This window comes from Triturus cristatus, chromosome 6, assembly GCF_964204655.1.
Source record: "Triturus cristatus chromosome 6, aTriCri1.1, whole genome shotgun sequence".
Taxonomy (NCBI): domain Eukaryota; kingdom Metazoa; phylum Chordata; class Amphibia; order Caudata; family Salamandridae; genus Triturus; species Triturus cristatus.
This window is the reverse complement of record NC_140589.1, coordinates 106054470-106071055: the sequence shown is the minus strand read 5'-3', so window position 1 is coordinate 106071055 and position 16586 is coordinate 106054470. Positions and strand designations below refer to the sequence as shown.

General features: G+C 52.4%; 1 protein-coding gene across 1 annotated transcript in view; it reads left to right on the top strand.

The window, feature by feature from the left end:
• The window catches only part of LOC146816462 (ATP-binding cassette sub-family C member 10-like), a 699272-nt gene that overhangs the window by 492986 nt on the left and 189700 nt on the right, over nt 1-16586 (top strand). The window contains exon 10 of the mRNA XM_085609512.1: nt 9194-9447. Within this exon, the coding sequence (XP_085465638.1) occupies nt 9194-9447 (254 nt within the window). The remainder of the gene's footprint in view (nt 1-9193; nt 9448-16586) is intronic.

Below are 16586 nucleotides of genomic sequence, written 5' to 3'. Positions count from 1 at the left end.
TTGTCATCGACTGATTTCGGTGACCGATCACCACCGCCGGTGCCTCTACTGCTTAGGCCCCGACCACGACGCGGAGTCGTGCAACGACTGTCAGGCCCTGACTTCGAAGGCTAGGCGGGAGCGGTCCCGCAAGCTTCTCGAGCTTCGCCACTCGGCTCCGCGTCGTGCGCGATCCCGGTCCAGGAGGAGGTCCAAGGATCGCTCGCGGAGCCCTAGCCGACGCCATCGCTCGTCCGGCTCCAAGTCGTCGGGTAAGTCCAAACGCTCCAAGAAGTCCAAGAGGCGACATCGCTCTTCGGACTCCCCTCGCCGGTCGCGCGACTTGGCCGAGGGTCAGGGTGGTTCCACCCCCGCGGCTCCGGCGGAGCCGCAGGTGCCGCGTCCGCCCCCATACCTTCCGGTCCCTGGGGCTGACGCGGCGCCGGCGGAGATCAGTGCCTTCCTCTCGGCCATGAGGAGCCTGGCCCCGCCGTCGACGCCCGCTGGCGCGCCTTCGGGCCCCGCGGACTTGACTGGGCGACCTCGCGTGCCGGCGGCTCCGGCCCCGGCGCCGTCGACGACTCCGGTCTCGACGCCGCAGGTCCCCGCGGGGCCCTTGCCTGGGCCCCAGTCGACGCCGGTTGACCTAGTCACTCCTCCACCGGCGCCGACGCCTGAACCACCGACGCCGTCACCGGCGCCGCCGACGCCGACACCTGTGACGCCGACACCCCGGTTTAGCCCTCATCCGGACCCGACGCCGGCACGGCGTCCGCCGACGCCGCATCCGACGCCGCTTGAGTCCTACCATCTCTACAGTCCGGTTCCGATCATTCCTCCTGTTTATCAGGAATCGGAAGAAGGGGGCGACTGGGAGGGGTTCGAGGACCCTCTGGCTGTTCAGTCACAGCTTTCTCAGGACTGGGCAGATGAACTGGGGGAGGCCAGTGGGCTGGACACCTCGCCAGACACTGGATTCACTTCTCCTCCGACCGTGGCTTCGGAGGAGGGTGCAGCATTTTCTGTGGTGCTGCGCAAGGCGGCTGAGGCCCTTGGGCTCGAGTTGCCTGCCGTGGCTGTGAGGACTAACATCCTCACTGAGGTGCTTCAAACCTCAGCAAGCTCCACTGAGCCTCTGCTGCCGTTCAACGAGGCCCTCACTGACATTCTGCAGGGCACCTGGTCCAAGCCCTCCACAGTTCCTCCTGTGGACAGGAACGTTGCCAGGCGCCACCGCCCTGCTCCGGGCGACCCCAGTTTCCTGTCCCAACACCCCACCCCCGAGAGTCTGGTTATCCAGGCCTCTACTTCCCAATCCTCCTTCCCGACCGCTCCGCCGGATCGGGATTCCAAGAGACTCGAGCAGTTCGGCAAGAAACTGTTTTCGTCCCTTAGTTTGGGCCTGCGGTCCTTAAATACCGCCTGTCTCTTGGACCGTTATTCCCATTCCCTGTGGGATACGGTGGAGGACGTGCTGCCCCTGTGTCCGGAGGAGGTCCGGACGCGTCTTACCCAGGCTTTGGCCGATGGGAGGGATGCAGCACGGCACGCCATACGATGTGGGCTTGACACCACGGACTCGCTGGGTCGGGCGATTTCCACCACGGTGGCGCTCCGCCGCCACGCCTGGATGCGGTCCACGTCATTTTCCGGGGATGTCCAGACAACCCTCATGGACATGCCCTTTGATGGCACTCGCCTGTTTGGTGAGAAGGCGGACAGTGCGCTGAACCGCTTTAAGGACTCCCGGGCTACGGCCAAGTCCTTGGGCCTCGCGGCTCCGCGGGCGCACACCTCCGCTTTTCGCCCCTTTCGTGGCCAAGGAAGGGGCGCCTCCTCACGTCCGCAAAGCCACCAGCCGCAGAACCAACCTGCGCGCGGTCGCGGACGTGGCTTCCGCCGTGGCGGAAATGGAGGCCGACGTGGTCAGCCCACATCCACCCCGGCAGCATCCGCCTCAAAGCCTTCCTAGTCCGAGCTTTCAGGCCCATACCACGCCAGTGGGCGGCAGAGTTCGCCATCACCTGCTCCACTGGCGGTCCATAACATCGGACAGGTGGGTGCTGCAAATCGTCCGAAGGGGCTACTCCCTCCCCTTCGAGACGACCCCTCCAGCCATGCCACCGCAGCACCACCGTATCTCGGGGGATCATTTGGATCTTCTCCGCGAGGAAGTTTCGGCTCTCTTGGCCAAGGGGGCCGTCGAGCGCGTTCCGAGTCCAGAAGTAGGTCGTGGTTGTTATTCCCACTACTTTCTGGTTCCCAAGAAGGGCAAGGGGGGCCTACGCCCTATCTTGGACCTCCGGAACGTCAATGCCTTCCTCCGAAAGGAAAGGTTCAAGATGCTAACGTTGGCTCAGGTTTTAGCTGCCCTAGACCCTGGAGACTGGATGGTAGCGTTGGACTTGCAGGACGCTTATTTCCACATCCCCGTCCTGCCGGCCCACCGGCGTTACCTGCGGTTCACGGTGGGCCAAGAGCACTTTCAGTTTACCGTGCTCCCCTTCGGCCTCACCAGTGCCCCTCGGGTGTTCACGAAAGTGATGGCGGTGGTCGCAGCTCATCTGCGCAGATCAGGGGTTCCAGTCTTCCCCTATCTCGACGACTGGTTGTTGAAGGCGGGCTCGCCCCAGGCAGTCGTCTCCCACCTCCAGACTACGGCGGATCTCCTGCATTTGCTGGGGTTTTCCATCAACGTGCCGAAGTCACACCTGAGTCCCTCTCAGGAGCTCCTCTTCATCGGAGCGGTTCTCGATTCGGCGCGGTTCCGGGTCCATCCACCGGAACAGCGGGTCCGGGATATACGGGCCCTGATTCCCATCTTTCGGCCTCTATCCCGGGTTTCGGTCAGGCTAGTGTTGCGGCTTCTGGGGCTGATGGCCTCCTGCATCCTACTAGTGCATCACGCCAGGCGGCGCATGCGGGCTCTGCAGTGGGACCTGAAGTTTCAGTGGGCCCAGCATCACGGCAACCTGTCCGACCATGTCTTGATCTCGGAGGGCACTGCACAACAGTTGCAGTGGTGGCTCACGGACCGCGAGTGGGTCAAGGGCAAGAGCCTCTCCCTTCCCCAACCAGAGCATGTCGTAGTGACGGATGCGTCCCTCCTGGGATGGGGTGGCCATATGGGAGAGGCGGAGATCAGAGGCCTCTGGTCTCCGGCGGAGTCTCGTCTCCACATCAACCTGTTGGAGTTGAGAGCGATCCGGCTTGCACTGAAAGCCTTCCTTCCCTCTGTCAGGGGAAGTGTCGTGCAGGTGTTCACGGACAACACCACCGCCATGTGGTACTGCAACAAACAGGGCGGGGTGGGGTCGTGGACCCTTTGTCAGGAGGCTCTGCGCCTCTGGACATGGCTGGAACACCAGGGCGTCACCCTGGTCGTTCAACATCTGGCGGGCTCTCTGAACGCCAGAGCAGACGAACTCAGCCGCCGGTGCATGATGGATCACGAATGGCGTCTGAACTCCGAAGTGGCGCAAGGCCTCTTTCAGCAGTGGGGAGAGCCTTGGTTAGATCTATTCGCCACCGAAGAGAACGCGCAATGTCAGCAGTTCTGCGCGTTGGAATTTCCAAGGCGGCACTCGCTCGGCGACGCTTTTCGTCACGAGTGGAGTTGCGGTCTGTTGTACGCCTTTCCGCCTATACCACTTCTGCCCAGAGTGCTGAAGAAGATCAGGCACGACCGGGCCCAAGTCATCTTGGTGGCTCCGGATTGGGCACGAAGATACTGGTATCCCGAGCTACTCAGTCTGTTGACCGATCCCCCGATACGTCTGCCCCTTCGGGAGGATCTTCTGTCGCAGCAGCAGGGGACGGTCCTCCACCCGAACCTGTCCAGCCTCCACCTCCATGCGTGGAGATTGAGCGGCGGCAGTTGATGCCATTTGACTTGCCTCCTGAAGTCTGTGATATCATTCTGGCAGCCAGGCGTCCCTCCACAAAGTCGGTATACGCCTGCCGGTGGAACAAATTTGTGGCATGGTGCACAGCAAAGGCTGTGGATCCCCTTTCCGCCCCTCTTTCTGAGGTTCTCCTCTTCCTTCTTTCTCTGGCCCGGCAGGGCTCTGCCCTGGGCACCCTGAAAGGTTATCTTGCTGCCATCTCCGCCTTCTTGCGGCTTCCTGATCAGCCTTCTCTTTTCAAGTCCCCTGTGGTTACACGCTTTCTCAAAGGCATTACACACACGTTCCCTCCTGTCCCTTTTGTGATGCCTCAGTGGGACTTGAATCTGGTTTTGACATTCCTGATGTGCGCTCCCTTCGAGCCGCTTCACAATTGTCCTCTTCGTCTTCTAACTCTAAAGACTGCTTTTCTGGTAGCCATCACCTCGGCTAGACGGGTGAGTGAGCTCCAGGCTTTATCTTCAAAGCCTCCTTTTCTGTCTGTTCATCCGGACAAGGTTGTCCTTCGGCCTCGTCCCTCCTTTCTTCCTAAAGTGGTGACTCCATTTCACCTTGGGCAGTCTGTCACCTTGCCCACCTTCTTTCCGCCTCCGCATCCTTCCAAAGAGGAAGAGAGGCTCCACCGTCTGGACCCAAAACGTGCGCTCTCCTTTTATCTGGACCGCACACAACAGTTCCGGGTGGACGACCAGCTTTTTGTTGGGTACGTGGGCGCTAAGAAGGGGAAAGCTGTGCACAAACGAACCATCTCTCGGTGGGTCGTTTTGTGTATAAAAATCTGCTATTCCTTGGCTAAAAAGGACCCTCCTGTTGGGCTGCGCGCCCATTCTACTCGGGCCACGGCGGCTACTACTGCCTTGGGACGGGGAGTCCCTTTGCAGGACATCTGTCAGGCGGCGACGTGGGCTTCGCTACACACGTTTGCCAGGCATTATTGCCTTGACAGCCAAGTCCGGAGGGATGGCTTCTTTGGCCGTTCTGTCCTCCAGGACTTTCTGGTGTGATCTTGGTTCGCAGACCCACCACCGGGGATGGTATTGCTTGGGTATCTATTCTAAGGTGAGGAATCTAACTAACGTGTTTCTTTCAGATGAACAAGTTACTTACCTTCGGTAACGATGTATCTGTAAGAAACATTAGTTAGTTAGATTCCTCACCGACCCTCCCATCCTCCCCGTTCTGCGAACTGACATCTAGGGTTAAGGCTATCCCTTTCAGGGCCCTAGATTTTATTTTTGGCACCAGTGTCGGTCTTTGCATGGCTCTGCGTTCCTGGCGCGGAAGGCTATGTACAAGAACTGACGTCAGCGCGCGAGGGCGGCGTCTAAGTACTCCGACGACGTCATCCCGGCGCACGACGCCGACGACGGACGCGGAGCCGCAGACGACGCCTAGCGACGCGCAAGGGGTATTGCTGACGAAAAATCTTCCGGATCCAGTCTGACGCCTGGGGATATTCTAAGGTGAGGAATCTAACTAACTAATGTTTCTTACAGATACATCGTTACCGAAGGTAAGTAACTTGTTCTTTGGGCATCATGTTTGATAAATAACACTCAGTGCGAGAGACAAAATGGCGGACGCCGCTTCCTGGTTTCGGCCGATTCGAATGTTTACTAAGATCTAAGAGCCAATCAGAATCGCGCTCGCGCACGCCACCGTACGCGTACGGTAAGCGTACGGTAAGCGTACCGTAAGCGGGCTCAGATATATATATTGATTTAAAGGCTATTTTCTCAGAATCTACTGAACAGATTTACACCAAACCTACAAAAGGCACTTCCTTGACCTACGGACTACCTCTCTGCCAAATTTCTAGTAATTCTGTTCAGCCGTTCGGGCTGTAGCTCGTTCTAAAGGTCCTATGGAAAAATGCATGGGAAAAACGCGTTTTGGGACCCCCCTTTTATCTCAGCCCCCGCTTGACGAATCCCCCCGAGACTTTCAGGGTAGGAGCGGAGCGTAGCGCCCCACCTATTTTGAGAAATTCGCGAGGATTCATCGACCGGCGCCAAAGTTATTCAAAATAGAATGTTGCGGATTTCCTATGGAAAAGGGGTCCTAACTATAACTACCTACTGGCGACCGCCAGTAGGTAATATATATATATATATATATATTATCTACTGGCGGTCGCCAGTAGATAGTTATAGTTAGGACCGTGTTTCCATAGGAAATCTGAAAATTCTATTTTGAATAACTTTGGCGCCGGTTGACGAATCCTCGCGAAACTTTCAAAACTAATGGGGCGCTCCGCTCAGCTCCTACCCTGAAAGTCTCGGGGTGATTTGTCAAGCGGGGGCCGAGAGAAAAAGGGGGCCCCAAAACGCGTTTTCCCCATGCATTTTCCCATAGGACCTTTAGTCGAAGGTACAGCCCGAACGGCTGAACAGAATTACTTGAAATTTGGCAAAGAGGTAGTCCTCAGGTCAGGGAAGTGCCTTTTGCATATATGGAGTCAATCTGTTCAATATCTATAGGCGCGCACCGTGCGCGCACCGTGCGGTGCGCGAGCGTAAATCTGATTGGTGGTTAGATGTCAGTCAACGTTCGAATCGGTCGAAATCAGGAAGTGTCGGCCGCCATTTTGTGTGTGACTTGTGTGAGAGAGAAAAACAAAGGTGGAGAACGTGAAAAGGGGGCAGGGTAGAGAGTTCCTGACCCCCTAGCCTTTGTCAGGGGGTCCCTGAAGGACCCCGAAGGGTGAAAAAAATATTTTATATTTTTTTCAAAAAATCGCGGGGTGCGCGCACCGTGCGCAAAAAAAACATTTTAAACGAGCCATTCCATATTACAGGATACAGTCAATCTATAACTATATACATAGGTAGTTTATTGTAAAATAAATATATAAAAAATATAATAATACATACATAACTTAGCATTTAAAAAACCTTACAAATTCACTTAACCCCTTCGGTGCTCATGACGGAACGGTTCCGTCATGAGCCACGGTTGAGCTGTGCTCATGACGGAACCGTTCCGTCATGACCACGCCCGCGCAAGAAACCGTCAGCACAGCGGCGGAATTCGCGCAGCATGGAAGGGGTTAAAAAACCATAGGTTTCACACACGTTATAGTTAGGAATTAGCATTTAAAAAACCTTGCAAATTCACTTAAAAAACCATAAGTTTCACATATTGTATAGTTAGCTGGACATTTCACTCGTACAAAACCATTGAAATTCCCCCGTTTTAGTTAGTTCAGATAACTATAAGTCGTGCAACCGCCACTCTATCACAAGGATGATGTTATCAGTGATGTCATGAGTGATGCCACTGACCATGTCATGAGTGATGTAATATGTGACGTCATCAGCAGTGCATTGCGGGCGCGCGAGTTATAGTTATCTGAACTAACTATAACGGGGGAATTTCAATGGTTTTGTACGAGTAAAATGTCCAGCTAACTATAACATGTGTGAACCCTATGGTTTTTTAAGTGAATATATATATATATATAGATATATATATATGCACTGAAAAAACCATAGGTTTCACACATGTTATAGTTAGCGGAAATTTTACTGATAAAAAACCAATGAAATTGCCCCGTTATAGTTAGTGCTGGCAACTATAACTCACGCGACCGCAATCCTCTGCTGATGCTAATACTGTATTTAGACACTTATTTGCCCATGTCTTCTTCCATACATTTTTAGCTATACATATATTACAAATATTTTTTTTTATAAAGACACATATGTCATCAGCAGAAGATTGCGGTCGCGTGAGTTATAGTTGCCAGCACTAACTATAACGGGGCAATTTCATTGGTTTTTTATCAGTAAAATTTCCGCTAACTATAACATGTGTGAAACCTATGGTTTTTTCAGTGAATTTGCAAGGTTTTTTAAATGCTAATTCCTAACTATAACGTGTGTGAAACCTATGGTTTTTTCAGTGAATTTGTACGGTTTTTTAAATGCTAAGTTACTTTACGCCATTCGAGGCGTGCGCGCCCACTTAACGCAGTGCGTTCCGTGCACGGTTTTTATCAACTTTAATAAGCCCTGTACATTTCGTGGCCTTCGGCCACCAAAAGCACAGGGGGTGGGGTCAATGTGGATAGTGTTTTTTTTATTTCGATTTTATAATTTCATGTTGCCAAAATATAGTTTTTTTACTGATGTAATAAGCCCTGTACATTTGGTGGCCTCCGGCCACCAAAAGCACAGGGGGTGGGGTAAGTGTGGATAGTGTTTTTTTTATTTCTAATTTTTACCGTACGCTTACGGTAAGCGTACGGTAAGCGTACTCGGCGAAATTGCCGAAAAAAAAATAAAACCGTTTTTGCTCTTGGGGGATGTTTGGGGACTCCCTCAACATGACTATGTGGGAGGGAGTTGTCAAAACAGCCCCGTAACATGTTTTTGGGCATCATGTTTGATAAATAACACTCAGTGCGAGAGACAAAATGGCGGACGCCGCTTCCTGGTTTCGGCCGATTCGAATGTTTACTAAGATCTAAGAGCCAATCAGAATCGCGCTCGCGCACGCCACCGTACGCGTACGGTAAGCGTACGGTAAGCGTACCGTAAGCGGGCTCAGATATATATATTGATTTAAAGGCTATTTTCTCAGAATCTACTGAACAGATTTACACCAAACCTACAAAAGGCACTTCCTTGACCTACGGACTACCTCTCTGCCAAATTTCTAGTAATTCTGTTCAGCCGTTCGGGCTGTAGCTCGTTCTAAAGGTCCTATGGAAAAATGCATGGGAAAAACGCGTTTTGGGACCCCCCTTTTATCTCAGCCCCCGCTTGACGAATCCCCCCGAGACTTTCAGGGTAGGAGCGGAGCGTAGCGCCCCACCTATTTTGAGAAATTCGCGAGGATTCATCGACCGGCGCCAAAGTTATTCAAAATAGAATGTTGCGGATTTCCTATGGAAAAGGGGTCCTAACTATAACTACCTACTGGCGACCGCCAGTAGGTAATATATATATATATATATATATATATATATATATATATATATATATATATATATATATTGCTATGCTTAACAAGTCTAATTTTCACCTCTGTATCTATAATAGAATTGAAAATTCTTGTTCACATTTGCTCGAAATTTCTGATTAACTAGACACATGTTATATGAAACATAGCAGATCTAGCAGGGTCAATCTAATTTGTTCCCAAAGGTCTGGATTTTTGAAAACTTGATTAGTGAAATGCCATCTAATAATCTGTATAGGGCCCTTTGTAGAATGGCTGATGTTAAAAGAAATAACTGCAAAGTAATGTGAATGTATATAATGCTTGCTCTGACCAAATTACATGCACTCTTTCTTTTGAGGCAGGTTTCTTCCAACTGGCCAACTCGAGGGCAAGTGGAATTCCAGAATGCATTTTTATCATATCGTCCGGGACTTCCTTATGCTCTAGCTGGGGTGGACTTCTCTATTTCCCCAAGAGAGAAGGTGGGCATCGTGGGAAGGACTGGATCAGGAAAGTCAACCATCTTCATGGCCCTGTTCCGTATGATGGAGCTTGAAAAAGGGAAAATCCTGATAGACAATATCAACATCCAGTTGATTGGACTTGAGGCACTAAGGTACAATAGGCTGAAATGCGTTAAACAGCACAATTGTACAACACAAGTATTTTGACCTATTGCATTGTCGTATATTTCTAGAAAAAAAAGGTTTGCATTCATTTATTTGTACATACTATGTTGTATTGGACTTATTTTATGGTGAACCTCTAGATGCTGCAGCAAAGACCTATGGTGATCTTCTCCCTCAGTGTAATCGTCCATGCATTATTTGAACAGGTTGACTGCAGCTAATCAGAAAAGCTGAACTAGTAGGTTGTTTAAGCAGTTTTCATTTGCTGCCCATCAGTGATTCAGAAAATGTTTATGTAGTGTACTCTTCCAAAAAGTAGTAACTCAACAACTTCACACCAAAATTGGCCGCCCGATTGCCCCAGACGATTTTACAGGATGGGGAGATGAAGGCTAGCAGAAAACAAGAATTTGTCATGTTCACAGAAAGAGTCCTCCCGTTTTCTAGTGGGCCTGAGAAGCACAAGCAGCCTTTTTTCTTGCCTGTCATCTGTTCTGCAGAAAAAAGCTATACTCTGTTTATTTCAGCACAAAACTGTTTCCACCTCTTCTGTTAACAGTATATCGCCATCAGGAAATTTCCCTGACACCATTTCACCAAGCCCATGTAACGCGTAAAGCAGACTCTTCTAGGTTCTAGGACATGCAGGCCTTTTCGCCCTCTCTTCTCATGGAATCCACAATTACCGCAAATTAGGTATCTGGAAGAAACACGTTAGTTATAGATTCCTTACCTTAGAGGTACTCCCAGGCATCAGACTGGATCCAGAAAGTTTTTTCGTCAGCAGTCCCTCTGCGCGTCGGAAGGTGGCGTCGGTCGGCTCCACGTCCGTCGTTGGCGTCGTAGTCGCCGGGATGACATCGTGGTAGCTACTTAGATGCCGCCCTCGCTCGCTGAAGTCAGTTCTTTCTTTTTCCGCGCCAGTCAGCGCTGATCCGGAGAGAGCGTTACCTCCAGTCACTTTTTGACTGATTTTTTCTCAACTTTTGTTGACTTCTTTGCTGAGTCCATATGACTCCTGGTGCATGTAGGGATGCCCGGCTTCAAGGCTTGCAGTTCCTGTACCCAAATGATATCGGTTACGGATCCTCACCATGTGTGCCTCTTTTGCCTGGTGCAAAAAGAACTATTGATGGACAGAATGAAGAACAATGTCATACATTCACCCCAGTACAGAGATCTGGGCCTAAATCCATCGTTTTTTTGCTCACCATGCCAACCCAGCCATATGCAAATCAGTCTTGACCCTGTGCCCAATGGGAACAGTACAGCCCGAACTGCCAGGTCCTCCCTGGACTGGAAACAAGCATCCTAGGACCGGTTTCGGGGTTTCACCCCTCTTCAGCCAGGCTAGCTTGGTTGCCTGGAGCATGAACACAACCCCAAATCATGCTAAGACTGCTGGTTGATAGCGCTGAAGGCTTTGCGGGAGCGATCCCGAAAGTTGCTTGAGCGCCGTCAGTTGGCTCTGCACCGTTCGAGGTACCGGTCGCGAGGGAGGTCGAGGGACCGGTCGCGGAGCCATCACCACTCTTCTAAGTCATTAAAGTGTTTGCACTCGGGGTCGGGTAAGTCGAAGCACAAAAAGAAGTTGAAGAAGCATTGCGCTCTTTGACTTCTCCCCGTCGGTCGACTGACGGGATGAGGGATGCGAGCGGTGCCCCTCCTGCGGCTCCACCGGCGGAGCCCAAGGAGTCGACTCCAGGCTTCCCTCCCTTCCCGGTGCCCGCAGCGACTCCTGCCCAACTTCGTACTTTCTACGAAGCTATGCATGCCATCTTTGGGTATCCTGAACCTGCCGACGTGCCTTCGGGCCCCGTGGACTCGGTTGGGGGACCTAGGCTTTCTCCGCCGTCGGCTCCGGCCCCGGCGCCACTAGGTCCCCGTGGATCCAGGCCTGGATCCTGATCAGCGCCGTTTGACCTGATTACACCTCCACCGGCGCCACTTCCTCAGGCACCACAACCGACGCCGGTCGTGTCCCCGGCCTACATCCCCATGCGGATCCGGGGCCGGGGCCTAGTGGGGTTTTTGTGCCTCTGTTCACTCCTGAGGTTCCTGTTCGGCCAGATTGGCAACCTGAGGAAGAGGAGGAGGACTGGGAGGGGTCAGGTGACCCTTTAACTGATCAGATGGAGACTGAGCAGGACTGGAGAGAGGAACTGAGGGATGCCAGTGGTCTTGACACTTCTCCTGACCTTGGCATGTTGTCTCCTCCTACCGTAGCTATGGAGGAGAGAGCCTCATAGGCAGTGGTGTTGCATAGGGCGGCCGAGGCCCTAAACCTTGAGCTTCCAATGGTGATGGTCAGGACCAACCTACTGACAGAGGTGCTTCAATCGGCGGCGAGCTCTTCGGAGCCCCTGTTGCCCTTTAATGAAGCCCTTAGCGACATCTTGTTAGGCATGTGGTCCAGGCCCTACACGGGGGCACCCGTGGATAGGATGATTGCCCGACGCCACCACCCGCCTCCAGGCAATCCCACTTTCCTCTCCCAACACCCCACCCCAGCTTAGTGGCCCAAGCCTCTACTTCCAAGAGCGCATTCCCTGCCGCTCCCCCGGAAAGGGAATCCAAGAAGCTGGACCATCTTGGGAAGAAAATATTCTCTTCTGCCAGCTTGGGACTGCGGTTGGTAAACACCGCATGTCTTTTGAGCAGTTATTCCCACTGTGTGGGATACTGTTGCGCTGGTGCTGCCGCAGTGTCCAGAGGAGGCCCGGACAGTGCTCTACCAGGCTGTTGCCGCCGGGAGGGATGCGGCCAAGTTTACCATCCATTGTGGGCTGGATATCGCCGACTCTCTAGGCAGGACGATTGCCACTTCAGTAGCCCTTCGTCGCTATGCCTGGATGAGGTTGATTGGCTTTTCGGGGGATGTCCAAAACACCTTGATGGACATACCCTTTGATGGTCGTCGCCTTTTTGGTGACAAGGTGGACAACGCTCTAAAGCGTTTCAAGGACTCAAGGGCTACGTCCTAGTCCTTGGGCCTCTCCAGCCGCCCAATGCAGTCGGCTTTTTGCCCATTTCGTGGCTACGGAAGGGGTGCCCCACTACGTCCCGCCCAGAGCCACTGGCCGCAGCAGGTTTTCCAACCTTCGTGCGGCCGGGGACGTGGGAACCAATGCTGTGGTTCAGGGGGCCAGCGGGCAGGCCAGTCCAACAACCTCCCTCTGCAGCAGCCTCCAAACCCTCCTAGTCCAACATTTCAGGCCCATCAAACGCCAGTAGGCGGCAGGATTCGCCATCACCTCCTCCACTGGCGCACCATCACGTTGGACAGGTGGATTTTGCAAATAGTCTGAATGGGGCTACTCCCTCCCCTTCGAGGCTACCGCTCCAGCCATACCACCTCATAACACCCCATGTCGGAGGATCACCTGGCACTTCTCCAACAGGACGTTTTGGCTCTCTTGGCCAAGGGAGCCATTGAGCGTGTTCCTGCCCAAGAAGTAGGTTGTGGTTGCTATTCCCACTACTTTCTGGTACCCAAGAAGGACAAGGGCCTGCGTCCTATCTTGGATCTCAGGAACATCAACCGCTTCCTCCGGAAGGAGAAGTTCAAGATGTTGACGCTCGCTCAGGTCTTGTCTGCCCTTGACCCTGTAGACTAGATGGTAGCGTTGGACTTGCAGAATGCTTATTTTCACATCCCCGTCAGCCCACCGGCGTTACGTGCGGTTTACAGAAGGCCATGAGCATTTTCAGTTTACCGTGCTCCCCTTTGGCCTTACCAGTGCCCCTCGGGTGTTCACAAAAGTGATGGTGGTAGTCGCAGCTCATCTGCACAGATCAGGGTTTTTTTCTTCCCCTATCTCGACGACTGGCTGTTGAAGGCGGGCTTGCCCCAGGCTGTCTTCTCCCACCTCCAGACCACGGCCGACCTCCTGCATTCCCTGGGGTTCTCCATCAATGTGCCAAAGTCACACCTGATTCCCTCTCAGAAGGTCCTCTTCATCGGAGCGGTTCTGGACACAACACGGTTTCGGGTTGATCCTCCCAAACAGCGAGTCTGGGATATTCGGGCTATGATTCAGATCTTTCAGCCTCTATCCTGGGTTTCGGTCCGGATGACCTTAAGGCTGCTGGGCCTTATGGCCTCCTCCATCCTGCTGGTCGATCATGCCAGGTGGCATATGCGGGCTCTGCAGTGGGACTTAAAGTTCCAGTGAGCGCAGCATCAGGGGAATCTGTCCGATTGCGTCCATGTCTCGGAGGGCACTGCTCGACAGTTGCAGTGGCGGCTCGCTCGAACCAGGATTGGGTCAACGCCAGATTCCTCTCCCTTCCCCAACCAGAACACACAGTGGTGACGGACGCATCCCTTCTGGGATGGGGCAGCCACATGGGAGAGGCAGATCTCAGAGGCCTCTGGTCTCTGGCGGAGTCCGGGCTCCACATCAACCTTCTGGAGCTTTGGGCGATTCTTCTTGCACTCAAGGCATTCCTGCCCTCTGTCTGGGGAAGAGTAGTGCAGGTATTCACGGACAACACCACCGCCATGTGGTACTGCAACAAACAGGGCGGGTGGGGTTGTGGACCCTATGTCAGGAAGCCATCCACCTCTGGACATGGATGGAACATCAGGGCATATCCCTGGTGGTTCAACACCTGGCAGGTTCCCTGAACGCCAGGGCGGACGAACTCAGCCGCAGGTGCATCATAGATCATGAATGGCGTCCTTACTCGGAGGCGGTGCAGAGTCTCTTTCGGCAGTGGGGAGAGCCTTGGTTAGATCTGTTCACCACTGAAGAGAACGTGCAATGTCAGCAGTTTTGCTTGTTGGAGTTTCCAAGGCGCCACTCGCTTGGTGACGCTTTTCAGTGCGAGTGGAACTGCGGCCTCCTGTACACCTTTCCGCCAGTACCACTTCTGCCTCTAGTGATGAAGAAGATCAAGCGCGACTGGGCCCAAGTCATTCTTGTGGCCCCGGACTTGGCATGAAGAGACTAGTACCCCAAGCTCCTGAGCATGGCTATCGATGCTCTGATCAGACTGCCCCTTTGGGAGGATCTTCTTTTGCAGCAGCAGGGGACAATACTCCACCCGACCCTGTCCAGCCTCCACCTATTTGTGTGGGATTGAGCAGCAACAGTTGACTGCTTTTGACCTTTTTCCCCAAGTCTGTAATGTCATCGTGGAAGCCAGGCATCACTCCATTAAGACGGTATATGCCTGCCGATGGAACAAGTTTGTGGCATAGTGCACAGCAAAGGCTGTGGATCCCCTATCCGCCGCACTTTCTGAGGTTCTTTTGTTCCTTTTTTCTTTGGCCCAGCAGGGCTCTGCTCTGGGCACTCTTAAAGGCTATCTGGCAGCCATTTCTGCTTTTCTCCGGCTCCCAGATCAGCCCTCTTTGTTCTAGTCCCCTATTGTTAACAGGTTCTTTAAGGGCATTATTCACCTCTATCCTTAAATCTCCTTTCATAATGCCCCAGTGGGACTTGAACCTTGTCTTGACTTACCTTATGTGTGCTCCCTTTGAGCCTCTTCACAATTTTCCTCTCAGGTTCTTTACTCTGAAGACTGCCTTTCTTGTTGCCATCACCTCTGCTCGCGGAGTGAGTGAGCTTCAAGCTCTTTCTTCTAAGCCCCCTTTCTTCTCTGTGCATCCAGACAAAGTGGTGCTTCTAACGAGACCCTTGATCCTTCCTAAAGTGGTTACACCTTTTCACATTGGACAAACCATTACTTTGCCCACGTTCTTCTTACCTCCGCACCCTTCTAAGGAGGAGGAGAGACTCCGCTGCCTGGACCCTAAGTGTGCGCTGTCATTCTCTCTTGACTACACTAAAGATTTCCGAGTGGACAATCAACTTTTCATTGGCTATGTGGCTGCCAAGAAAGGGCGGGCTGTCCAAAAGCGTACCATCTCAAGATGGGTTGACCTTTGTATAAAGATTTGCAACGCTTTAGCTAAAAAGGAACCTCCACTGGGGCTGTGGGCTCATTCTACTAGAGCTACAGCAGCAACTACTGCTTTGTCATGTGGAATCCCACTTATTGACATCTATGCACACGTTCACCAGACATTACTGCCTGGATAGCGAAGTCCAGAGGGACAGCTATTTTTCCTGGTCTGTCCTCCAGGACTTTCTGGGGTGAAATTGGTTTGTAGACCCTCCTCCAGAAATGGTATTGCTAGGGTATCTATTCTAAGGTAAGGAATGTATAACTAACTGTCTCTTTCAGATGAACAAGTTACTTATCTTCAGTAATAATGTATCTGTAAGAGACATAGGTTGGTTACAGATTCCTTACCTCTCCACCCATCCTTCCAGCTCTGCGAACTGACTTCCAGGGATAGGGACTCCCTTACAGGGCCCTAGTTGTGGCGCACCAGTGGTCAGTGTCTTGCATGGCTCTTCGCTTCTGGCGTGGAAAGTCGTGTCAGAACTGACGTCAGCACGCAGGGGTGGCATCTAAGTAGACACTGCAACGTCAACCGACGCCACCTACCGACGCACTGGGGTACTGCTTAGAGAAAATATTCTCTTCTCTGGATCCAGTCTGATGCCTGGGGGTAATTCTAAGGTAACAAATCTATGACTAACCTATGTCTCTTACAGATACATTGTTACCGAACGTAAGTAACTTGTTCTTTAGGTGTAGTGACCTCAGATATAAGAAACGTATATCTGTCGTAAGTGGTGCTAGCACCAGCTTACACAGGCTGCAATGGAAGGCATATAGTCACAATTTGAGTGGTCTCCCATGGGTGGCATATTACATGCTTCAGCCAATGGGGGACCCCTGGATGTACCTATGCCCTGGGTACCTTAGTATCATATACTAGGGACTTACAAGGGTTCACCAGTAGCCAGTCTGGGGGAGGGACTTACAAGAGTACACCAGTAGAAAATTTGGGGGTACCTAAGTACTCACATGGTCCAATTTAGGGAGGAAGCACAGGGACTGGGGTCCTGATTAGCAGGATCCCAGTCAGACTAGCCTGTAAAAACACAATGACATCAGCAAAAAGTGTGGTCACCATGAAAGCAGATCCTTCTGTCCTTCACAAAGCCCTCCCTCCAAACGTAAGGAGATGAGACTAACCGTACCCAGGTGTGTCTTAATTTTCTAAGTGGAAATATCTGGAGAGTCCTGCGTTAGCATTGTTACT